This window comes from Callospermophilus lateralis, chromosome 14 (genome assembly GCF_048772815.1).
Source record: "Callospermophilus lateralis isolate mCalLat2 chromosome 14, mCalLat2.hap1, whole genome shotgun sequence".
In the NCBI taxonomy this organism is placed as follows: domain Eukaryota; kingdom Metazoa; phylum Chordata; class Mammalia; order Rodentia; family Sciuridae; genus Callospermophilus; species Callospermophilus lateralis.
The window spans coordinates 6,506,091-6,532,414 of NC_135318.1; the positions used below are offsets into that span (position 1 = coordinate 6,506,091).

Sequence of the window (26,324 nt, forward strand, 5' to 3'; positions counted from 1 at the left end):
TAGGACAGGGCTGATTTTGTGCTCTCTCTCTGATTCCCCACTCTCTATCACCAGGATGGATTCGTTTTATCACAGAAAATGCACAATCAATTTAATTTGGAAATTTAGGAATTCTAAGCTTCTCTGTGGCACCAAGCAGTTGTGTTTCTGGTGTCTTCCGCGGTGCCTACGATCTCCCTGTGAGCCAGAGCAGCTCCCCCTGCTGTCCCTGCCCTCCCCCCAGGCCTGCCAGAGCTCAGGACCCCGGAGCCAGCGCTGGCTGAGAGCCTGGTGACCTTCTAGATGACAGAGCTGCAGCTGCCAGCAGAACTGATGAAAGCGCCCACCTGGCCTCCAGGGGTGAGGAGTGAGGAACAGGGAGCCGTCCAGGTGAAGTGTTTGGAAGGTGATCTGGGAGCAGGTGGTTGGGGAGCCAGGGTGGTGTTAATGGTGCCATTTTAATCTTTCCATGTTGCTGTTTTAAGTAAGCGCAGTGGTGACGGGAGGCCTCACTGAGAAGCTGACCCTGGGCAGAGGCTTGGAGGTGGGAGTGCGCATTGATGGCAGGCGACCCTGAGGGCACCTGCGTCTCCAGTGTCCTGGCAGCAAGGAGGCCCTCATGGCTTGAGAGGGGCCAGCAAAGGGAGGGGCCGGGAAAGGGCCTGGGGCCTGGAGTGGACCAGGGACAGCCTCGTGGGTCTCCGAGGAACTTGAACTCGTGTTTTGAGTGAAGTCAGAGGTGTCAGAGGCTCAGGCCTGGCACTAGGTGTGAAGCCCAGGCAGCCAGGCCCTCCGTTCATGCTCTTTCCACGACACCACCTGTCTGTCCACTTCCTGGATCGCTGCCTTGCTATCTCGGCTGTCAGTCCATCCTGTGTGTGATGCCCAGGTCTGTGAAGACGAGCCTTGTCTAGGCCTAAAGCCTCCCTGTTTCCATGAAGACAACCTCTTGGGGGCCCCCCAGGATCATGGGGGTGAATGGCAACATGACCTTGGGCCCTGTCAGGCCATGTGGGGGCTGTGAGAATGGTGGGTAAGAGGGCCTTGGAAAACCCTGCAGCAACCTCCACGGTCACCACAACGGCCCACTGTTAACTGAGGATCGTGACGTGCAGGCACACCAGCGCTGGCCACTTGTCCATTCTCATTTGAGCCTCACAATGTGCTATTGAGTATCTTTGAGAATCATTGGCCCAGGTTACAGATGAGAGAAGTGCCATGCAGGGAGATGGAGGGTGTGCCAGGCCTGCAGACGGCAGCAGTAGGGGCAGTGGTCAGCGCACTCCGCCTGACCCCAGAGGCACTGATGTTAGGGCCCCCCCTGCTTCCACATCCCACTCCAGTCAATCTGGTCTCTGGTCAAACTTTTGTCAACCATTTCCACCGATAGTGTTATATGACAGGTCAGATATTAGTATGAACTTTGTTCCCAACGCTACACTGTCAACCCATTAAAGTACCTCTGTAGAAGCTCTTGTGGGGCCCATCGGCCACAGCAGCCTCTGAAGAGCAGCAGCTGCGGTTCTGCATCAACCCATGGACCTCAGGGAGGGCCACAGGGGGACCTGAGCAAGCCAAGGCACCAGGTTTGTGTGCGACATGAGCTGAGAGGCGCGTGGCTTGGGCCTGAATGAGTGCACCATGACGCTCCCCTGAGTCTCCAAGGACAAACAGGACCTCAAGTTCCCCACAGAAAGAGTGAGGATGCTCATCCACACCAAGAGAAGGCGGGAAGAACACAGCAATACCCTGGCTGCCCTGAAGAGAGTGGCTCATCTGAACTGCAATTTGGGTCCCCTCTGGAGTAACACATGGGTCCCTCCTGGGACAAGTCTTTGAAACAGGTTTAGTTGGTGCTACTGAGATGCTGCTAGTGGTGAATGATAAGGGCTCGGAGCACAGTGTCTTCCTGGGCCCTGGTGGGCTGCACATGCTGCTTTTGTGACCTCCCTGGCCATGCTTCATACCTAGGACAGGGCAAGCCTGAGGTGTCCTCACCAGGACGCCCGCTGGATATGATGGTCTAAGTGTCTGGGCACCTTGGTTTTGCAGGATGCATTTGGTGTCATTGATTTGAATAGACTTGTGTTCAAATTGTTTAGAAAATTCCACCATTTTTTAAAAGTGGTTTGAAGTGTAGGTTTGTATGTGCTCTGTAGCTCACCTCTAGGACAGTACCGAAGCCACTGGGGACGAGGACTTTCCTCTGGCTGGAGAGTGAAGGTGAAGAGTGGGCGAGAGACTTCTCCCTGTATCCTCTGGCTCAGTTTTAGTTTCTTCCCTGTGCAGTTTTAATTTCTTACTTTATTCAAGAGGGAAACTTGAAGCATGAGGGATTAAGCCCCAAAGAAGCAATGCCTGCATGTAGAAGTTTCCTCACGGTCCACAAAAGGGAGTAGAGGATGTACAAAGGGGGAGAGTCCAGTAGTTACACGCAGGCTCTGCGGCCAGTCTGCCGGGGTTTATAATGCTGCTGTCTCTTATTCGTTATGTGATCTCAAAATTACTACCCGACTCTGTACATCAGCTCCCTCATCTATAAAATGGGGCTAATAGTAGAACCTACTTCATAGTTAATTGTCTGAAATGAGTGAATTCACAAAGCCCTTAGAACTGTAATCAGCACAAGGCACACGTCTTGCTAGCTCTCCTCATCACTGCTGCTGTTACCCTACGCTGGATGTTAACAGTGCCATGATTATAACAGCAAAGAGCATTCCCTGTGGTGGGGAGATGTGGAAATTAAAAGACCATTTTTACTATGAAAAAAATCCCCCCTTTCATAATATGTTCAGTAATGAGACAACACAGCAAATGATGTCATTGATGTGAACCAAACACCTTTGTGTCTTTCCACAATGTCAGAATTTTTTGGATAATAATAAGTTTATAGGCTACACCACTTTCATTGGTGACAGTTTACCAAGTCCTCATAGATCCCCTGATAGACATAAGCCAGGCAAACATGGTTTTTTATTCTAATCTTAATTTCTAGTGTCTCTCTATATGCATATACATATATATATATACTCACACATATATATGTCTATATGTATACATATGTACATATGTATATGTATATATGTGTATATATACACATTTTTTTTTTCACAGAAAAACTGAGGGTTACAGGATGCTGTGGCGAGAGCACTGGCAGGCAGAAGGACATATGGATGAAGAGTTAAAGGGTCACTGAGGGGGCCAGATAAGGTTTTTAACAGACCAGTTTTGCAGAGGGTCTGGATGGATGGTAGCTACAGTTTCAGTGTGTCAGCTTCAGTGTCCCCTTGGAGTGGGCTGTGTGGTCATCATGGGCAGGAGAGACCACACTCTGTTGAAGCCCAAGGATGAAGATTTGGAGGTTTGTAACTGTGGTGTAGGCAAGGTTAGTGAGGAGTGACCAGGTGACCAGATGAGTGTGCTGCAGTGTGTGTGTGTGTGTGGGCGGGGCTCCTCCTTTCATGGGTCTGAGTGAGGGTGTGGCATCTGGTGAGGCTGAGGGCTCCCTGCCTGGGGCCTGATGTGATCTGGGAGGTGCCCAGGTGTCCTGGGTTGGTTTGAGAAGGTGCCCTATCAGTTATTTGTCACTGTGAGCCTCCTGGCTGTGCCGGGTGGATGGACCTTGGCACTGCTCCTCACAATGGACTAGCTCATGGCAAACTGCTGCTTTACAAGATAGAGAGACTCATGGGGAGGCGCAGCTTGAGAACTGCTGTTCTAGGCATCCTAGAGAAACTCAGGGCAGGGCCAGCCTGCTCTCCACACAATGAAAATTTAAACTAAGTGTGAAAACTTAACGAACTATAAAGTTTTCTAAAATCTCCAAAGCAGTTGAGAAAGACTAGAAGTTTAGGATAAACCAACAACCATTAAAGACACGGATTTGGAAGTAAAAAAACACTAAGCCATAGTTTTATAGGAATTTTGACAGAACTTTAAGAAACAACAAAACATCCTTATTCTCTATAAAGCTTTTCAGAAAAAAAAAATAGAGTAAAAGCTGCTTAGTTCATTTTATACTGAAAGAATAAACTTCCTATGTGACTAAGTAGGAGCAGAACAAGGTAAGAAAATTACAGGGGAAGAAAAGAAAATCAACCATAGGGCTACCTCATTTATTAATACTGAAGAAGAGAAAAGAACGCAAACAAGTGTGTAAAGAGAAAACAAATAATAATAGTAGGTTGTAAGTACAGCCTAGTACTTTTTAAAGAAATAGAATCTACGACTTCAAACCTCATAAAGAAAATTCCAAGTCCAGATGGCTTTCCCAGTGTATTCTTCAAAATAATTAAGGAAGAAATGAAAGAAACTCAAGAGAACTGAGACAGTCGGGACACTTCCTGCCTTCCATGGCTTATGTAACCTTGATATCAGAACTGACATGCAGGCAGGAGGCCCTGGGTTCAATCCCCAGCAAGAAAAACAGAAATAAAACCCAAAACACAAAACCCCAACAAGGACAGTACCAAAAGTGTCTATTAGAATGTTCAGGGCAATCCCTCTCAAGAAAATATTAGCAATCCAGGTCCAGCAATCTAGAAAAATGTTGGGCTTGTTTCAGCAATGTATAATTGACTCATTCCAAGAATCAATGTTAATTTATCACATAAACAAATGGAAAAAAAAGGGATAAAAAACATATAATCCTCTCAATAACTGCAGAAAAATTATTTAATGAATTCAATGAAAACTCTTAGTGAACTATAAGTAGAAGGAAATTTCCTTATCCCACACAGGGTATCTAAGAAAGGCAATAAAAATTATCATGTGTCAAATTATATTGTTATATTGTATGCATGTATTTATATTGTTATATTGTGTGCATATTAATATGTAATCCCATCATTGTGTACAGCTATAATGCACCAGTAAAAATGTGGAAAAAATTTTTTTGAAAAGAAATAGCTTACACATAAAAAATCATGCTTAATGATCAAATATTGGAAAATCTCACCTGAGATTGTGAAGGCAACAAGAAAATAGACAAATCTATAATTATAGTAGATGATTTTAACTCACTTCTCTTAATGGCTGATAAAGCAACAAACTTAATCTGACATCTCTAAATGTCAACTTTTCAGGTGTACACGAAATATTTAAAAAGCAACATATGGGGCTGGGGATGTGGCTCAAGCGGTAGCGCGCTCGCCTGGCATGCGTGCGGCCCGGGTTCGATCCTCAGCACCACATACAAACAAAGATGTTGTGTCCGCCGAAAACTAAGAAATACATATTAAGAAACTCAAAAAAAAAAGCAATATGTTATATTGTTAATGGATGTGAAATTATAAAGACTGGAACACTATAGGCTAAATTTATGGTAGTATTGCCTCTAGAAAAAGTGGGGTTGTCAGGGGTGCATGGGGCAACAGGGATGGGGTTAAGACACAAAGAACTTTATTTCTATTTTTTGGTACTGGATACTCAACCTAGGGGTGCTTTACCACCAGGCTGCAAGGGACTTTCACCAAGTCTTCCTAAATTACCCCAGGGTGGCTTTTTTTTTTGTATTGGGGATTGAACCCAGGGGCACTTAACCATGGAGCCACATCCCCAGACCACGCCCCTTTTATAAAAACTTTTTATTTTGAGACAGGGTCTCACAAGGTTGCTTAAGGCCTCACTAAATTGCTGAGACTGGCTTCCTGTGATACCTGCCTCAGCCTCCCCAGCCACTGGGGTTCCACGTGTGCACCACGTGCCCATGCCAGCACCTGGCATGAACTTTAACATTCACTGGTTCAGTGTAATTTTTCTTTCTTTAAAAAATTTTTTTAAAAAAATTATTTTAAAAAAAATTCACAGTAAGACAATAAGAAAATGTTAGTTTCCACCTCCAGGAGATTGATAGCCAGGAAAAAGGAAAAGGGCGCCCCATTCTCCACTGGCAGGAGGGTGACTGGCCCCCATTCTGACCGGCCACTTGGCAGCACCAAACTGAGTCTTGAATGTGTACCCCTTGGACTGTAATTCTATGGGAGAAACACAAGGGGTTGCATGTAGCTTTGCTTATAACAGGGAAAACTGGAGACGATGTGAGCGTTTGGCACAGGGGATTGTTAAACCACAATGACGGCAACTACTAGTCATCTAGTGCTTCCAAAGTTCTAGAGCCCTCCTAAGCGTTCTGTGTGGATCTCCATTTCACTCCCACAACCAGGAAGGGTTTTGGTCCAGGCAGAGTCTCCCTCTGGCAGCAGCTGCTTCTCCCTGAGGGAGAAGGTGAGTCTTCTTTGAAGTAGGGGCTGGGGCACATTCCAGGTGGAGGACCGTATCTCTCTTGTCTCTCCTTGAATTTCCTTCAGTAGATGCTACCCGCCTCCCAGTACAACCAAAATAAACCACTTAAAACAAACAAAAACAAATCAGATTACAGTCCTGCCAACACCTGCAGATTAGAAGGAATCAACCCAAATTTTCAAATCAGTGTAAGAAACACACTGAAGTCTATAGGTTCTAGATGCCAACAGTTAGAAGCACCAGTTCTGTTTTTTTTCAGGCCACTATTTGCAAACTGATGGAAATGAAATTCCCACAACTTCTAGGGAGGTGCTTGGGGGTGGAGGAGAATGTAGCTTTGATGGTTTTGTTTGTTTCAGATCAGGCCCTTTGGAGAAACTCAAAAGGAACCAACTGAAATTCCCCAAATTCATTCTTTTTAGGTGATCTAGAATGAACTTTGCTCATTATAATGCTAAATTCTCCTCCCACAGGCATTCCTGGTCACCCTTTTATGCAGCATGCCCTGGAACTGAGCATGCTCAGGAATGTGCCACCTTATGTGAGATGATGGTGATCAGTGTTTCCTGTGTGGATGTGTCTTTGCTGGGGGAGAAGCTGCTTGCGAAATCTTCCTGTGCTCTCCTTACTTGCTGGGAGCAACAAGTCTTTCTTCATTCTTTATCTTCTGGTTGTGGTTATTGACTTTGCACACACCAAGAGGTGAACCCACCACATTTGGTTATTACTGCACTTACAATGAAGAAGTGTAAATGTCAGTTCAAACCCGTGTAAAGGGACACATCATGCTTCAACCCCCTTTCAGGGATTGTTTGAGAACAAAGAAAACCATCCATCTGAAATGCTCTGCACCGAGCTGCCTGCTTGATTCTCAGGGCACCCTGGAAATGGCCCCTCAATGGCTGACATCTCCAATAGGAACATTCTGGAATTATGGCTTTTGCCATAATTGGCTGGGATCTGGGTTTAACATGTATCCTCCTATTGAGTGAGTGATGCTGCCATTAACAGTCCACACACATTTGTGTCTTTCCACAACGTCAGAGTTTACTGAATAACCATAAGCTGCACCACTCTCAGCGGCTGCAATTCACTGAATAGTGTGGGTCACAGGATGACTAAGGGAGGGCGTAGGCAGCCACTGGGGCTCAGGAGGCTGAGATGAAAGCAGAGGAGAGGCCGGGAGCAGATAGGTATGAAGGCAAGTTGAGGCTGGTGACCAGATAAGCCAGCAATCCAGGGTGCAGAGGGTCAGAGTACAGAACTAATCCTAGGGTCAGGATGGAGGGCAGTTTCAGAGTGTCAGCTTGAGAGGTGAGCCTGGAGTGGGCTGGGCATCATGGTCGCAGGCAGGGAAATCATGCTGAGCTGAAGCTGGGGGCAGACAGAGGTTTGTTGCTGTGATTTTCCTGGGCAAATATCAAAGAGTGACCAGGTGATGGGGTCAGCATGCTACAGTGTCCAGTCTTGTGGGGGCTCCTCCTTTATGGGTCTGAGGTGAGGGGTGTCATCTGGTGAGGCTGTGAGCTCCTTGCCTGGGGCTCCTCATGTGATCTGGGAGGTGTCCAGGTGTCCTGGGTTGGTTTGAGAAGGCGCTTGCATCAGTTCTTTGTCACTGTGAGCCTCCTGGCTGTGCCAGGCGGATGGTGGTTGTTCACTTGCACCCAAGGTCCTTGGCACTGCTCCTCACAACGGACTAGCTCACGGCAAACTGCTGCTTTACAAGATAGAGAGACTCAGGGGAGGCACGGCCGAGAGCTGCTGTTCTTCGCATCCTGGAGCCACTCACCCCAACTCCCTCCCAGGGAAGCAGGAATCTGGTCCCTTGTGCGAAACAACTATGTCAAACAGCACTGTCTGGCTGTCCGTGGGCATCCTGACTAACCACTTCCTGTCCACTTCAAGGTGACTGACTGTGGGTCATGCAAACTGACTAAAGTTATAACTTCAGGGGCCTGGGGCAAGCAGGTGGCTGTTTCCTAGATTTCTGGATGTGGCACTAATGTCCTGATGACCCAGATCTAGGTCTGAGGACAGAATAATTATGAATATAATTTGCTGTCAATATTTTAAAAATTAATTTTTATTTAAAAAAATTTATTTGTTCTTTTTAGTTAAACATGACAGTAGAATGTATTCTGACATATTGTACATACATGGAGTATAGCTTCCCATTCTTGAGGTTCAACATGACATGGAGTTACACTGGTTGTGTATTCATACCTGAACATAGGAAAGCTTTGTTTGAGTCATTCTACTGTAAAACAAAGTTTTAGAATAGCTAATATTTAATCCAAGAAAAGATGCTCTTTTTAGTAAATGTTAATACCCTTGGAACAAAGAAACAGTGAATTTCAAAGAAGTCCTCCTGTTTATGAAATAGGAGATGTCCAGGCCTTTGGCCCAAGCTCCACCATGGATCTCAGCACTCTTTTGAGCCGAAGTTGTGACAATGGACTGAAGGTCTGTGTCCTCCCAAATTCATATGTTGAAACCCTGATCCCATTGTCAGGGTGTTTTGGAAGTAGGGCTTTTGGAAGGTAATTAAGTTGTGAGGGTAGAGCTTTCATGGACAGGGCTAGTGCCCTTGTAAGAAGAGACCAGAGAGCCACCTCTCCTCTGCCACATAAAAGTACAACTAGAAGTCGGCAGTCAGCAATTGGCAGAGAGCCCTCACCAGCACCCTGCCATGGCAACACCCTGATCTCAGATTTCTAGCCTCCAGAATTATGTTTCTGTCATTTTTAAGTCACCCAGTCTGCTATCTTATTATGGCAGCCCCAAGGGGCTAGGATAGTCATGCTTGAATCTGGGCGGACAAGGGCAGTTTAGGCAAGTTCTCTGGGTGCAGTAGGGGCCCACAGTCCAGGTGTGGGCTCTGATATTCTCCCCTCATTCGCTTAATCCACCCGATCTGTGCTCACCTCTGCCCATTTGTTGGGGGAGACCTGGTGTCACAGGTGCTACTCGCTGTCAGTCTAAGGAAAGGCTGGCCCAGGTGGCTCGTGGGACTGAAGCTCCACGGCAGGAGGCCTCTGGCTGGGGTGAGGCCTGTGCTGGGTAGGACCGAGGCCCTCGACCTTCATTTTCTTGGCTGTGCGCTCTGTGAAGAAGGAAGGAGAAGCAGGGGCCCTCTGGCTTGGTGGTACGTGTGGCCTTGGCTTTACTTCTCTGCACTGAGGGATACTGTTATGGGGACAGGAAGGTGATAGAAAAGAGACGGGACAGAAGGAGCTGGAATAATGACTCCCCAGGGCTGGGGCGGAAGGGAGACCTGGAAGTGAACTGAAGCGGGGAAACAAAATCCACTTGTGCCTGAAGTTTTCTCTTCCAAGACAGAGGCGGGTCTCAGAAGGCAAGCAGGAGACCAAGGAGAGAACTTCCAGATGCACTTCAACTACCCCCGCCCCCTGAAACTTGGACAACCCGCAAGGCTCATCAAGGCCAGTCTCCGTAACATCAAGTGATGTGGCATCTGATAAATAAGGCGTGACCTGGAATTCATGCTGATCTCCAAGGTGGTCCCTACCTTCCCCAGGGCCCTAAAAGCAGTGACACTCCCAGGAGGTCTTCCAAGGGTGGGTCGATTGCCTGCATTTTGCTTCTGGTCTGGTTACTATGTAGCTGAGCGCATGGTGGCCAGGGAGGCTGTGGTTCTCCCCACCCAGTGGTGTGATTCGCACCCTGTGTGTCAACTAGTTTGCACAGGCTGCTCCAGGTCTGCCAAGTCAGGACCACTTTGAAGCGGGCTTTTTCCCCACTACCCACCCCGTGCACATACCTCCTGTACCAAGAAAGGAGACTGTGTGGCCTGCCTATGGGGAGGAGGCTATTCAGGAGGAAGCCAGGCAGTGACCTGCCAACAGGAAGTGGGGCCGGGGAGTTAGGAAATTAACTCGGAGCCTGAAAAATACCTGTCTTCTATTCTTTACTTTTGGTTTCAAGTCAACCCATGAGAAATCCTGTCCTTCAGAGTGGTCTGGAAGGGATAAAGGTGGGCAGTGAGACCAGAGCAGGGCTACTGGGGGCACAAGCAAAGGCCCTGCCGGGGGAGAGGCAGATGAGGAGGGGGTGAGGGGCTGGGGGCAAGGAGGGGAGGCCTGTGGAGGGAGGTCCTTGGGAAGTTTTCTAGGTGGAAGACAGAGAAGGCAGAGGGAGGCTGATCCAATCCCCCTTTCAGCCTTCTAGCTGGATCCCAGAACTCCAAGGTTAACAAGCCAGGCTGGGGTTGAAGTTCTGTCTTCTTGCCTGCCTACTCACTTTCCTGAAGGATGGCCGGGGCAAGGTCAAGCTCAGACAGGAAGAAAGACCCAGGAGCTGCAAAGGGCGAGGTAGCTTACGGTTCTAAGAAGGGTTGGCCTCATAAATAAAGGGGAGAATATTCACAAAATGGAGTATCATTCAGCTGTAAAAAGGAATGAAATTCAACACATGCTACAGCATGGCTGGACCTTGAAGACACTGTGCTACGTGAAACAGGCCAAAGGACAGATATGTAGGGGCTGGGGTTGTAGCTCAGTGGTACAGCGCTTGCCTCACCTGCATGAAGACCTGGGTAAGATCCTCAGCACCACATAAAAATAAACAAATAAAAATAAAGATGTTGTGTCCATCTACAATGAGAATATTTTTGTAAAAAGGACAGATAAGTAGATTTCACTTAGATGAGGCACCTAGAACAGATAAATGTACCAAAACAGAAGTAAAGGAGTGATTATGAGTCTTTTCACAAAGATAGCCCTGAAAGCTTAGAAGGAAGCTCCTGCCCCTCTCAAAACTGAAGCCAAAGCAAAAGCTCTGAAGGCAAAGAAGGCAGTGTCGAAGGGTGTCACAGCCATACCTTCCCACAACCCAAGACACTGTGGCTCCGGAGCAGCCCAAATATCCTCGTTAGAGCACCCCCAAGAGAAAGAAGCTTGACCACTAAGCCGCCTTCAGTCCCCCTGACTGCTGAATGGGCCGTGAGGAGACTGAGCCACCACACCTGTGCTCATGGTGGGTGTCAAGGCCAACAAACACCAGGTCAAACAAGTGGTAAAGAAGCTATGACACATGTGGCCAAGGGTAACGCCTTGACCAGGCCTGGCGGAGAGAACAGGGCATACATTGGACAGGTTCCTGATTAGGATGCCTTGGGTGTTGCAACAAAATTAGTATCATCTAAACAGAGTCCAACTGTCTAATTCTAAATAGACCCTTTTTTTCAGCATAAAAAAAAAAGAGTGGCTATGAGAGGCTGGGGGGAAGAAGCCCATCTTTAATGGGCGCAGTGTGGGATGAAGAAAAGGTTCTGGAGAGGGGTGGTGGTGACAGTCCCACAACAATGTGATTATACTTAGTGACACTGAGTTGTACACTTCAAATGGTGACAAGGGTAAGTTTTTACCACAGTAAAACAAAAAATAAACAACAACAACAAAAAAAAACTCAAGAGTCTTTTTTGGGGAATACTGGGGCTAGAACCCAGGGGCTCTGAGCTAACCACTGAGCTACATCCCCAGCCCTTTTTATTTTTATTTTGAGACAAGGTCTCACAAGTTGCTGAGGCTGGCCTTGAACTTTTGACTGCCTGCCTCAGCCTCCTCACTTGATGGGTCACAGGTCGGAGCCACTGGGCTGGCTCTTGCAGAGCTTTTGAGCTCAGGAATTCTGGAATGGCTTGGGTGGGTGGTCTTGGGGTGGGGTCTTTAGTGAGGCATAGCACTGATGGTTTGATGGGCCGGAGGAGTACTTCCAGAGTTCTGACCTGTTCGGCTCTTGAGTGGTGCTGGAATTCAGTGGGAGTCTCTGCTCTCCATCACACAGCCTCTCCACATGGCTGCTGTGTGTCCTCCTGACGCGCTGGCTGCCTTCCCCCTGCCTCCCCGGAAGAGGGACCTTCCGGGGAGGCAGGGGCAATCCCTTATGGCCTAGCCTAGGAAGCCACACAGCTCACATACCGTCAGCTCCAGTGTTCTACACACCAGCCCTGACGCAGTGCGAGGGGGACTACATCTGGGTGTGAATACGCACAGGATCATTGGGGCCATCTTGCAAGCTGGTTACCATGGAGCCAAGACTTCCCTTGTCAGCAAAACCAGATGCTTAAAAGCATCCAAGAGAATAATCTAAGGTTAGCAAAATATTATCTCCAAAGTGGTGTAGGGCTGGGTGATTGAAAACACCCAGAATTTGGAGTCAGTCCTGGTTTCCAGTCCTGGTTATATCATCACCTATGAGGTCTTCTTGCTAATACTTTTAACCTAAATCTAATAAACCCTTTAGAACTGCCAGTTTACTGTTAATAATTGATTAGAAAAACCAGTGAATATGGTCTGCAGTTGTAACTCAGCAGTAGAGCACTTGCCTGGCGTATGTGAGGCACTGGGTTCAATCCTCAGCACCACATATAAATAAATAAATAAATAAATAAATAAATAAATAAAAATGAAGGTACATCAGCAACAACAGAAACTGGTGAATAACTCATGAAGAAATAATCTGCTGGGCGCCGTGGAGCTGCGCCTGTAATCCCAGCAGCTTGGGAGGCTGAGACAGGAGGATCCTGAGTTTGAAACCAGCCTCAGCAAAAAGCAAGGTGCTAAGCAACTCAGTGAGACCCTGTCTCTAAATAAAATGCAAAATAGGGCTGAGGATGTGGCTGAGTGGTCAAGTGTCCCTGAGTTCAATCACTGGTATTTAAACCAAAAACAACAACAACAACAACAACAACAACAAAAGAATCCGGCAAATATAGAATGTGACACATTCTACAAGAAAACTGTCTCAGACTTTGAATGTCAATGTAATGGGAGAAAATGTGGAGTTTTTCCAATTAAAAAAAGACATAGCTACTGGGCTGGGAATGTAGCTCACTGGTAGAGTACTTGCATGTCTAGGCCCTGGATGTGATGTGCACACAAGGACATAACCAAATGCAATGCATGCAGGTAACATTGGATACTGAGATCAAAACACAACCCGAGGGGGCTGGGGCTGTAACAGTGGCAGAGTGCTTGCCTAGCATGTGCGAGGCACTGGGTTCAATTCTTAGCACCATATAAAAATAAACAAATAAGATAAAGTCATCCTTTCCATCTACAACTACAAAATAAATAAATAAAAATAAACACAACCTGAAAAACTATAAAACTATACAACTGGACACATGGACACATTTGACTATGGACCATGGTGTTCTAAATTTAGAAAAAAAAACAATTACACAGAGATCTTCCAAGGAATAATATTTACTTGGGAAGACTATTGCAACATAAATCGTAGGGCTCTGCAAAGGCGACATTTGTGCATAATATGTTATGGGCACATTCAGGGGTTAAGGCAAGAAAAAATAAGGACTATTTCAGTTATGTTGAAACAGACTCTTGGCCACAAAGATTAATGGTAAGAATGGCCTCAGTCCAAGATTGAGCACAGTTGCTGGATAGACACATTATACAAGTACATTTTATATGAGGTTGTGGCTGCTCTATGCAAGCTGGTGTTTCTGGCAGAGTATTTTGTGATAATATAAGGCAATAATTAGTAAGAACCCTTTCTTTCTAACTTCTCAGCTTTATTTATTTATTTTTGTTAGGGTTGACAGGCAGCATCTCCATTTTGATTTTGACAAGTTTTACATTTCTTTCACAACTGGCTACTAGCTGATATTAGAGAATGGTTAGTTTTCTTAAGTGTAAATATATACTAATGTTCTTATTGTAATATTAAGAGGGTAAAGGGTCATTGTTTCTGCAAGTTTCTCCCTCACCCCCATGCCACAATATTGGAGGTTGAAACCAGGGGCCCTCTATCTCTGAGTTACATCTCCATGCCCTTTTATTTTATTTTGAGACATGGTGTCACTCAGTGCTCAGGCTGCATCAAATGTGTAATCTTCCTGCCTCAGCCTCCAGAATAGCTTAGATTACAAGAGTCAGCCAGCTCAAGTGATCTAAAAAAATGCATAAGCCCCACATGCCCACAGAGAATAGAGTAAATATTGCAAAATGGGAACAGACTTTGAACCCTAGGTACTGGGTGCACACTGGAGACTTCCATTTTGAAAACATTTCTAATAAAAAGGCTGGAAACCCATTCTAGCTATGAGGATCAAGGAGCTGTGTGACCTGGGCCAGTTTCCTCTCAGGCCTTGGTCTCCTACCTATAAAACAGGTCTAAAAATACCCACCTCCCTGTGGTCTGGATTAAAAATGTACATCACCCGACCCAGCTGCCAGGGGTTTGGGTGCTACTGAGATCATGAGGACAACCCTCAGCAGCATCTGGCCAGAGTGCAGGGAGGCTTTGGGAAAAGCACCTGACCCCGGTGCCTGGGTTTCTCGTGGAGCAGCTGCTTAGAAACCCTGATACCTATAAAATCAATTAAAAAAAAAAAGAAATCCTGTTAACTAGCCGACGCAGTGGCGCATGCCTAAAATCCCAGGATCACAAAAGTTCAGGAAGGATCACAAGTTCAAGGCCAGCCTCCGCAATTTAGTGAGACCTGGTCTCAAAATAAAAAACAAAAAGGGCTGGAGATGTGGCTCGGTGGTTAAGCGTCCCCGGGATCCAAGCCCCCGTACAAAAAAAAAAAAAAAGAAGAAAAAAGGGAAATCTGGCTAAGTAACTCAAGGCGAGGGAGCAAATGCGCTTAGGCTGGGGAGCGTGCTCACCGAGCGCGGGCAGCGGGAGGGCGGGGCCCGAGTGGGCGGGGCCCTAATGGCCATTAGGTGGAGCCGCTCGGAAGTCGAGGGCGGAGCCTGGCCTCCCCGGACCAATCGTGGAGGAGATGTCAAAACCGGCGCCGAAAGCGAATTGGAGAAACTCGGGGCAGATCCGGGCGCCGGGAAGCAGCCGGCATCCTGGGGTGGGCGTCCACTCCTGCGGGGGCGGGCAGCCAGGGCCTCCCCGGGTTTGGACGCCGGCAGCGCCACGTCTCCTAGAGGAGCAGGGGTGGCCGACTTAGGGGGAGGGGAGGCACGCCCGAAGACCCGAGGTTGGGGGAGGGGAGGGGCGGCTGGCGACCTTCCCCCGTTCCAAGTTTCCCGCGGAGATAGGTGCTGGGTACTCGGTCAACAAACCACAAACGAAGCCATCGTTTCTGACTGTCGCTCAGTCGTGGTGTGGACATCGGGAGCAAGTAAAACTCATGGTGTCCAAGAGAGCAGCCAAACGCGGCACTTCGAATATTGACTACAGGGAACTGGAATGCGAATTAGTATCAAACGATCCCAAGCATTTATTGATGATTTTGTTAGATGGCTTTATCAATAAAAACATCCATTTTCTGGAGTTGGATGCTGAAGTATGTACGAGTGAAGCTGACAATGTGGTTTAAGCAAACGTTGCTGGATTTGAGTGGTTCTTTTTGGTAAGAAAAATGATTTTCACCGGCCTCTAAGGCGAGAGAACCTTGACCACAAGTCTGTGCACTATCTTCCCTACCCCACCCTTTCCCTAGGGTGTTTGCAGTTTTGGAGCTTTCTCAGGTTAATTATTTCTGGGTGTTAGACGTTTCTTTTTCTTCACTTATTTCAGGCATTTTTGCCCTTTGGAGGGCAAAACATCTCTGGCAAGTCAGAAAGCCAAGTAGCAAATGAAAACTGTTAGTGAGTTCCTGCCTCCACCCTCACCCGCGGGAGTTTTCAAACTCTCTCCGGCCCATGTGATGCCTAGTGAGTCATCATTGAATTTCTAGTTCTTTAATCATTCTCTGAACTTTCTGGAGTTTTTGCTCAGTTTGTAGTTTTTAAACAAGTGCGACTCAGGGGACAGTGGTCTGACTGGAGAAAGGGAAGGGAACTGCACCAAGAGCCTCGCTCTGTCATTCGGTTATTCGGTTAGTTTGAAGGTGTACAAAGGCCTGCCCATTTTACAGGAGGGATCTCATGTAACACCATTCTCACTTTATTAATCCCGTTTACCAATGCGGACAGCGAGTCCTTAAGAAATCAGGTCACGCCAGCTGGAACTGCGGGGTTCGGCGGCGGTTAGGCTGCCGGATCACCGCCGAACCCCAGATCATTTGTCGGATCCCAGCACCTTCGCACCCCCACCCCAGGGACTCAAGTCTAAAGGGTCGTGGCCACGCTTCTGCCGCAGCCGGGAGCATTTTTCAGGCGTGTGTGCACCAACCTCCTTTGCAAAGCCCTGAGCCCGCGGCAGGCAGGTTCGGAGACGTTTGCTGAGAGGTGGGGCTGCGGGGTGGTAGTCCCCTCGCGCTCCTGGCGGGCTCCAATCGCGGCGCCTCTCGCAATCCCAAACGGTTCCGGTCCAGCGAGTGCCCGCGCGCGCCACGGCCGCCGACACGCCCCGGGCTGCCGTCTTTGTGCCAGCAGCTCGCGAGGGAAGGGCCCCGGCGTCCCCGCCCGACCCGCGTTCCAGAACTCGGGGCGAGGTGAGCACTCCCGCTCGGCGCTTGAATCTCCCGCGCGCCGCGGGGGCGGGGCGGGGCCGGGATCCTCCAATGGGAAGAGCCCAGCTCCGGGCCCTGCCCCCTGCGCGCGCAGTCGGGCGGGGGATTTAAAGAGCGAGGGCTGGCAGCGCCGCTAGTGTTCGGGGTCCTGCTTAGCCGCTTCGGTCACTACCGTCTCCACGTCTGCCACCGCCACCACCATGCTCTCAGTCCGCGCGCCACTCGCCACCATCGCAGACCAGCAGCAGCTGCAGCTCTCGCCGCTGAAGAGGCTCAGCCTGGCCGACAAGGAGAACACGGTGAGTGCCCGCCGGAGCTGGTCCTTGGAGGAGGGTTGGGGGCTCCCGCCATCGCTCACGTGCGTCTCCCCGCAGCCCCCGACCCTCAACGCGACCCGCGTCCTGGCCAGCAAGACCGCGAGGAGGATCTTCCAGGATCCGGAGGAGCCGGTGAGTGGCCGGCGTGGGGTGCGAGAAGGGTCCGAGCTCTCCGGGGGCCAGTGGCGCCGCCGACAGGGGGCGTCCCCAGGAGCCCGCGCTTGGCGCCAAAGCAGCATTGTCTCCTCAGCTGTGGGGCCTGCTCCCCTCCCCCCGGCCCTTTCCCGCCAAAGTGCCCCCATGGGTCCTGTGGTCCTCCTGTGCAAATGGAAAGCAAAGTGACAGCTAATGGTTATGCATTGAGCCACATGAAATTCCCGATAATTTGACCAGAGGAAATGGCAATTTCATGTGGTCCGCTCAACACTTTTTTTTTTTTTTAACCAATTTTTCCCAACAGAAAACTAAAGTACCTGCCCCCAGCGTGGAGGATGAACCACTACTGAGAGAGAACCCCCGCCGCTTTGTCATCTTTCCTATCGAATACCATGATATCTGGCAGATGTATAAGAAAGCTGAGGCTTCCTTTTGGACAGCCGAGGAGGTAATCACATTCAGGAACTGGCCACTGCTTTGACCCTAAAAGACCCCTACAGGGCACTTATAACTGGTTTGACATCAACCACATTCCACTGAGGATGCTAGATGCACTCACTGGCAAAGGGAATCTGGACGTGAAGAGTTTAGTGATCAAATGGTGTAGTGGACTTAAAAAAAAAATTAGAGTATGTATTTGTGAGCTCTTGCACACTTGAATCTTTCCCCTAATACTAACTGTTGTGAACTTCCAAATGTCAGGTGGATCTTTCCAAGGACATTCAGCACTGGGAATCCCTGAAGCCTGAGGAGAGATATTTTATATCCCACGTTCTGGCTTTCTTTGCAGCAAGTGATGGCATAGTAAATGAGAATCTGGTGAGTGTGAAAAAGTCTTCACTTTTAAAGATTTAAGTTAGAACTAGTGTGCTTTTCTCATCTTGATTTTTTTTTTTTTTTCCCATACAGTGAGCGTATATGCATGTACAAGTAGACCTTATATTACATGGCATTTCCTGTTTTGCAACACTTTGCAGTTTATGGTATCCCCCCCTTCCATTATAAGTGGCAGTAATACATGTATTCCCTGTAGATGCCACATTTGCTCTCACCTTTTTGTGGCTTGCTGTTTTAACATTTGGGTTGCATAGATCTTTTTTTTTTTTTTTTTTTGAGTTGGTGCCTCTATTAAGTTGCTGAGGCTGGCTTTGAACTTGTGATTCTCTTGCCTCAGTCTTCTTCTGCTGAGATTATAGGCATGTGCCATTGTGCCCTGCATCAGTAGTGGGTCTTTCTTGAAATGATTTAGTAAGGAATGAATCAATAATTACTGTTCATAGAAATCTTATAAAATAGGAGTTATCTGTTTCCTTTCTTGATCTATAAATTGAGCATATGATATAAAATGTTTTGCTTATCACAGAATTGTGACAATTTGAAAGAAGCAAACCTTTTAAGATACAAAGAATTGACTGATGCTACTAGTATCCATTGACTGACTTCCCGCCAACTTTTTTCCTCAAACTTTTGATGTGTTTTACCACTAGGTGGAGCGATTTAGCCAAGAAGTTCAAATTACAGAAGCCCGCTGTTTCTATGGCTTCCAAATTGCCATGGAAAACATACATTCTGAAATGTATAGTCTCCTTATTGATACTTACATTAAAGACCCCAAAGAAAGGTGGGTATTCAAATGGTATGCCAGGATGTTTTGGATTCCCTTAATAACTTCAAGTTTTTTCAAAGGGATAAAAATGTTTCTAGAATGACTAAGCAGATTGTCATAAACTTCTAGCACCCATGGTCATGTTTGCTCTGAATAAGGGGCCTAAATTCACTTTATTAGAGTTAGAAGTATACTATGTAAAAATCTAATGTTTTCTTTTGAAAAACATCTTTAGAGGTTGAGTGAAAAACTAATGTTGAGGTTTGGCAAATTTATTGTACTTATAGAGTAGGGTTGGGACAGGGTGATAAGGAAGGATAAAGATGTAACTTACCTCTTAGGAAGTTTGTAATATAGTACAGAAAATTAAGATCTAGACATAATATGGACAGCTTTGAGCCATAAGATTAATTTAGGCACAGGGAGGATAGTTGAGCTGAAATTAGTTTGCATTAGGGGATCGTAGAAAAATAAAGGTAGCTTAAGGTCCATTTATGTTTTGGAGATTGGAGAGAAGAGGACGTCAGCAATGGGTTGTTTGAAGAAATTCTTTGGGTGTAAAGAGATTTGGACATGTTTATAGATAGAAATTTGGGTAAGTTACCCAAAGGGGGTAAATATGGTCAGGGAGGTCTGGTGGTTAATCCTCAAAATCAAGAGGCGGGCTGAGGTTTTGAGTGGAAGTGGACATTGAGATGCAAGGAGAATGAAGCTGGCTTGGTGCTGATGACTGGCCTCAGATAACAAGGTCATCTGGGAAGGAGAGGCAGGGATGTCATTGTACTCCAAGTGGACCCCAGAATAAATGGGAGGCAGAGAGTGGTGGTAAGGATACCTTCTTGGTTTAATTATACAGTTGGCAATTGGCCCAGCTAATGTACCCAGTGTAGTCTTTGATAGGACTATCCATTTAGTGGGATAGTAGTTAGCATAGCAGTTAAGATTTTATGGTTCTTTAAATTTAAAGAAGGTAGGGCATGTTGATTTGAAATGATGAAGCCCATAAGTTCTGGAGAGCCAGGTCTAGTGGTGAATGCCTGGAATTCCAGCTATGCAGAAGGCTGAAGCCGGTGGATTGAAAGTTCTAGGCCATCCTGGGCATCTTCAGTAAAATCTGTGAAAGGACTGGGAGTAGAACTCAGATTGCTTACCACGTGAGGGCTTGGGTTCAATCCCCAGCACTGTAAAAATAGATAATCCTGGTATAAAGGACTGAGTTTTAGTGTAAGTAGACGTTGGAGCTCAATATGAACTAAAGAATACCTAAATTTGTGTGTAACATGAGTCAAATGAATGTTGAGTTTTTTTTAAGTCTGGAGGGAAAAGCAGACTAGTAAAAAGGAAAAAAAAATTTTTGAGTCCTTCCTTTGGGGGAGAGAATTGGTAAACCCTTACATTTGACCTTTAACCTAGTGCTCTTGTTTAGAAGTTTGGGGTCAGTTCTTCACCATCATTGCTCATGATATATTACTATACCTACAGGGAATTTCTCTTCAATGCCATTGAAACAATGCCTTGTGTGAAGAAGAAAGCCGATTGGGCCTTGCGTTGGATTGGGGACAAAGAGGCTACCTATGGTAAGGAAGCCCTTGGTCCTAGTTAAACCTGGGCTTCTTTTTTACTGGGCTGTTGGCCTCCTGTGAATACCAACAGTTGTTCACAAAGAACATTTTGATATTAACTCTTCAACAGGAGAACGTGTTGTAGCCTTTGCTGCTGTGGAGGGAATCTTCTTTTCTGGTTCTTTTGCATCAATATTCTGGCTCAAGAAACGAGGACTGATGCCTGGCCTCACATTTTCCAATGAACTTATTAGCAGAGATGAGGTGAGTCTAAATCAAACTGGCTAAAGTGGCACCCCAAATACCTGCAACTCTTAGGCCCACCCTTGTGTTCACTGAAGGTCAGGTCCCAGGTTATCAAATGGCATCACCTCCACATTTAAGAGTTCAGCTGCATACATACTCAGAAAAGAATGAAGTGCTTTGTGTACTCAATATTTTACTCATTTTCAGTATAATACATTCCTATGCACATACCTATTATGTTAAGAGCACAAAACTAAGAGTACTTGATGGGATTTTGGGGAGTATTTATTTTGTTTGGTATTCTGTGATTCTGTACGTGCATGTATTTTTTTTTTTTTTTTTTTTACTTTTAATCGACTTTTATCTTTTATGGGTGTATTATAGTGTACATGGTAGTTGGGTTCATGGAGCCTACTATATTTCAAAGTTTGGTAAGCTTCCTGATGAAGTAATCCACTTGGTTCCAGTTTGCCTTTAAAGGCACTTGGATTAAACTGAGGAAAGGAAGGTGGAGATGCCCAGACTGTCCGGTTTAAATCGCATCAGAAGGGCAAGGAGTATGAACCCTCCCATTTCTGGAGCCCAATGGGCAGATCAAACAGCTGATCTTCCCTTGTAGGAAGATAAACTGGAGCTTATTTGGTTTAATGCACTCAGATTTTCAGATTTGTTTCACTTGAAATTGCATCCTTAGTTCTTGAGCATCTAAAAGCTAACTGCCCTGTCCCTCTGGGAAGCTGGACAGCCTGCTTGCCAAAGCCAACAAGGATTCTGAGGTAGCTACACGGTTTTTTAGATGCCATTAATGAACGTATGGACAATGGTGTAGCTGGTGGATTCATTTTAGCTGATTTTGGGGGATGGCAGTGAGGAAAAGGCCTGGCCTGTTACCTAGCGGGCAGCTTTGAGAGCCTTGGGTGGGGCTGAGGTCTGCCTCATTGACATCAGCAGAGTGGACAGTCATTCATTGTCCTCTTGACAGTCCACAGTTGATGTGCTCTCATTGTGGCCAGGCAAGTTGTATGAGGATACAGGAAAGAATGAAGCAATTCATATTCCATGTTAACAATAGAATTCTGACTTTCTTCTAGGGTTTACACTGTGACTTTGCCTGCCTGATGTTCAAACACCTGCTGCACAAACCATCAGAGCAGAGAGTAAAAGAAATAATTATCAATGCTGTCAGGATAGAACAGGTGGGTGCTAGGTGAGGGTCACTGGTGCTTGCTTGAGGATATCTTCATGCCTGGGGTACTCAAATTCTTCTTTGTCTCTAGGAGTTCCTCACAGAAGCCTTGCCTGTGAAGCTAATTGGGATGAATTGCACTTTGATGAAGCAGTACATTGAATTTGTGGCAGATAGGCTTATGCTGGAGCTGGGCTTTAACAAGGTAAAGCATTGTTTTTTAGTCTTCCGCTTCTTTTGAATTGGAGTTTTGTACTTAGGGTCTTTTTTTTTTTTGGTACTTATGTCTTGATGTGAACTTTTTCAGGTTTTCAAAGTAGAAAATCCATTTGACTTTATGGAGAATATTTCACTAGAAGGGAAGACTAACTTCTTTGAGAAGAGAGTAGGCGAGTATCAGAGGATGGGAGTGATGTCGAATCCAACAGATAATTCTTTTACCTTGGATGCGGACTTTTAAATGAACAGAAGATGTGCTTTTATTTGGCTGATTTTTTTTTCCCCCCTCCCTTATCACCTACCTGCCATCCCCCAAAATCAGCTAAAATGAATCCACCAGCTACACCATTGTCCATACGTTCATTAATGGCATCTAAAAACCGTGTAGCTACCTCAGAATTCTTGTTGGCTTTGGCAAGCAGGCTGTCCAGCTTCCCAGCACTAATGATGACCATCCGGCTTCAAAGTGAGGGACCCTCAAGCAAGCCTGCCCCAGCAGGATTGAACATTTACAACCACCAGACAGTTCAGATGTTAGTCTCACTGCTACAAAGAAGACTTTAAAGTTTACTTAACTAGTTTGTAAATAAAACTGGCACTTTACACACAAATGAACATTGTATTGTCAAGGGAAAAGCCTGATTTGTTTGGTTTCTACAACAAATGCAAAGTGTTGTATTTACCACTAATGGCCAATTCAAAATTCACTGAACTAAAGTTAAACTTGTGTTGACTAAGCATGTAATTTAGATTTTGTTTTCTTTAATGAACTGAAGAATTTAATAGACTTTTAAGTCAGTCCTGTGTGTATGTAGATAGTCAGTTGGTGCCAATAGAAGATGATTTGTGTATTTTACTCTGGACCCCAGGTAGGGTGTCAGCATGTCTTGCTCAACTGAAGAATGATGTGTTTCAGGGCAAGGAGCTTCTAACTTAAGTCACTGGGAATTGAGGTGTGATTTGGGTGACTGCAAGTGACCCAGTGACATGTGAGGAACAGTATCATTGTTTCTCAGGTTGTACTTTCCTCAATTTCTACTTGGTGTGAAAAGACTTAATAGTATTTTCAGGTCGTCCTTAAGACAAAGTGACCTGTCTCAGCTTTCCTAATAATAGTGGTGAAACCAGAACTGAAATTGGCTCTCCTAGATGTTATGTTTATTTCTTTTTTTTTAAATTAATTTTTATTGTTCGTTTTTCAAAACATTACATAGTTCTTGATATATCATATTTCACACTTTGATTCAAGTGGGATATGAACTCCCATTTTTACCCTGTATACAGATTGCAGAATCACATCAGTTACACATCCATTGATTTACATATTGCCATACTAGTGTCTGTTGTATTCTGCTGCCTTTCCTATCCTCTACTATCCCCCCTCTCACCCCCCCTTCTCTCTCTACCCCCTCTACTGTAATTCATTTCTCCCCCTTATATTTTTTTCCCTTTCCCCTCACTTCCTCTTGTATGTAATTTTGTATACCCCTGAGGGTCTCCTTCCATTTCCATGCAATTTCCCTTCTCTCTCCCTTTCCCTCCCACCTCTCATCCCTGTTTAATGTTAATCTTCTCATGCTCTAGGTTCCTACTCTGTTCTTAGTTACTCTCTTTATATCAAAGAAGACATTTGGCATTTGTTTAAGGGATTGGCTAGCTTCATTTAGCATAATCTGCTCTAATGCCATCCATTTCCCTGCAAATTTGTTCCATTCAAATGTTAATTTCAGGTAGGGGTATAGTTAACAGCCAGTTTAGATCAATTTATCTTTGAAATAAAAAAACCAAGGTGTTACACAGAAGATGGTGCATGACTTGTATTGATCTTTGGCCCTGTTTGTTAACTGATTGGGTTGTGTATTAGCTGACCATTTGTCAGTTTCCTTTTATTGTATAGTCTTTTAATTCCTATAATATGGGACTCTTGTATCTTAAATTATTGTTGTTTAAAGTTAATAAATTTGGGTTATATTGCCCTTACCCTTGTGTGACACTAAAATGAACCCTTTGCCTTGCATTGCCAGATGTAAGTTGGGAAGTGATTTTAGGATTCTACCTCCCATCAGCTCAGTAATGTGGGAATTCATTTCTCTCAACTCAGATTGTTTCCTAATCTGTTTAAAGGGAAACTCTCAGCATGAAGCATTTCATTGTTGACTAACGCTGAATACTGCACAAGTGTTAAATGATTGAAATGAAACTGTTCTTATGTCAGTTCCTTGATTGGCAAAATTTACATTTTAGTTGAGGAAGAAAAAGCATTTTTCATAAAGGCTTGCAAATCTGCTTTTCATCTGTTCTGGGGGAGGTATTTCCCTTGTACTCATTCTGGCACAGGGTACCTAGAAGGCCCAGAAGCAGCAGCAGCTGCACTGCAGGTGGGATTTGGGAACAGAACGATTTCTGACAGCGATGGGCTAACCACTCCTGGGCCCCTGCATTCGTTCCCATCTCAAAACATGGGGCTGAGCGCCTCCCCCTCACCCAGCTGACCTGTGGGCTTCTGTGGGGTTTCTGGTCTGTACCTGTCAAATCCTTTTCCTGACAGTCCCACCTACCTTCCTAAAGCCTTTTAGAACTCACTCCTGTCTGTCCCCAAGCTAGCCAGTCCTTGCATGCTGCACCCCTGGGTCTCCAGCCCATCATTCTGCTACAAAGCCGCCTGGTCATGTACTGTCCTCAGCCTGGAGATGGGGCCATGAGCCAGGAGGAACTCCAACCTCTGGAGTTTTACTCCTCAAGAGGAAAAACCAGGTAAATAGGTCTGAAGTGTTAGAAGGTGGCAGGGATGTGGAGCCAGATTTGCAAAGGGGCAGCACAGAATGCTGAGCCGCTGGCACTAGGTAGGATTGGCCTAGTGGAGAGGGTGACTGTTCTCTGCAGTGGGGCCACTGGTGTGATGAGTCTTGGGATCTGCTGTTCCTGCTTTCTGAGGTTATGGGAGGGGACAAGTTTTTGTCCATTTCCACACCTCAGCACAGCTTTGAAGGATGAGTGACTGGCAAATGAGGAAGTAATCCGGTGGGAGCTGAAGTGTTTGGGGTGGTAACTCCGCCTTGGATAAGGTGAACTCAGAGTTACACAGTAGAAGGTTTTGCCTTTGTACCCAAAGGTGCTATCTTTTCAGCTTGGGGTATGCTGGGTTTCCTGGGAGCTTTTTTAAAATACCAGTGCTTTGACCCTACTTCTGTGAAAGGCACCCTGCTCAGTTTTAACTGGATGTGTTTTCTGATTTGTGTCAACTCCAGACTTGCTGACCTCAGGGTTACATTTCATCGCATGTGAACAATTAGGGCCCTGCTCATGCTCAGTGTTGAGCCTGGCTGCTGAGAGCAGGCCCATGAAACTTACCCCTCTGTCTGCCAGACACTGCCTGGGCTGGGGGTATATCTCAGGGGTAAAGCATTTGCCTAACGGTGAGGCCCTGGGTTTTCCCCCCTGATAACTGGGGGGAAAAAGAACTCATAAAGCAAGGTCATGAGTTTATCACGTCATCTGCCTGAACAGCTGCCTGGTGGTTTCTGCGTGTCATGGAGGATCAGGGCTCATTGGTGAGGGGCTGCAGTTTTGAAGCAGAGGGTTGCATGGTTGCATCTCTTGGTTTCTGTTTGGGCACCAGAGAAAGAGGACACATCAGCGTTGCCTCCTTGTACCCCCCGAGAGGGGAAGTGTCACATCAGAACATTTTTACACCTGCTAGCTGACCCGTTGCTATTGGAAGGCTCAGTAACCACACTCACCTTGGGCTGAGCTCTACAGACAAGAGACCAAGATGACCTGAGAACCCTCTTGCTTCAATGATCAGTAACAGAAAGTTAAGTGGGTGATGGCTTGCTGAGGGGGGTTTCCAGATGCAGGACACAAGTGACCCTGGAAGCCTATCAGAGCACCCTGCAAGTGGTGGTTAGTCTCTTGGGGAAATAGAAGGGTGAGGGGCTAACACGGCTTGAATGTGCAAGGGTTGACCTACAAAAGGGAGGGTTTGGGGCTAGAACTTCCCTAAAAAGCCAGGAACCAGCTTAGTGGGAACTGGACAGTAACCTCATGGCACAAAGTAGAGGGTTAGGTTTTTTTTTTTTCCCCCCAAAAAATGTTTGTTGACCAAATACACAAATGAATGAATCAAGAGTAAGAGTTTTGGGCTGGGGTTGTGGCTCAGCAGTAGAGTAGTCACCTAGCACGGGCAAGGCCCTGGGTTCGATCCTTGGCACCACATAAAAATGAATAAATAAAGATATTGTGTCCAACTACACCTAAAAAATAAATATTAAAAAGAATAAGTGTTTGAATCTTCCTGGATTCAAAAATTAAAAATTTCAGGCTGTACCTTTCACAGATTTATAATCCAAGAACTCAGAAAATAAATTAAAATTGGTCAGTACTTAGTCCCAACACTGCTACATTTGATTCCCAC

General features: G+C 46.1%; 1 protein-coding gene across 1 annotated transcript; it reads left to right on the forward strand.

Moving 5' to 3' along the window:
- The first annotated feature begins 16,792 nt into the window (after window positions 1-16,792).
- On the forward strand, window positions 16,793-23,727 carry Rrm2 (ribonucleotide reductase regulatory subunit M2). The gene is made up of 10 exons (XM_076833117.2): window positions 16,793-16,917; window positions 16,993-17,067; window positions 17,396-17,539; window positions 17,794-17,910; window positions 18,579-18,712; window positions 20,180-20,274; window positions 20,390-20,523; window positions 21,597-21,701; window positions 21,783-21,896; window positions 21,999-23,727. The coding sequence occupies exons 1-10, from the start codon at window positions 16,819-16,821 to the stop codon at window positions 22,149-22,151; spliced, it is 1,170 nt and encodes a 389-aa protein (XP_076689232.1). The 5' UTR covers window positions 16,793-16,818; the 3' UTR covers window positions 22,152-23,727.
- Window positions 23,728-26,324: the final 2,597 nt, after the last annotated feature.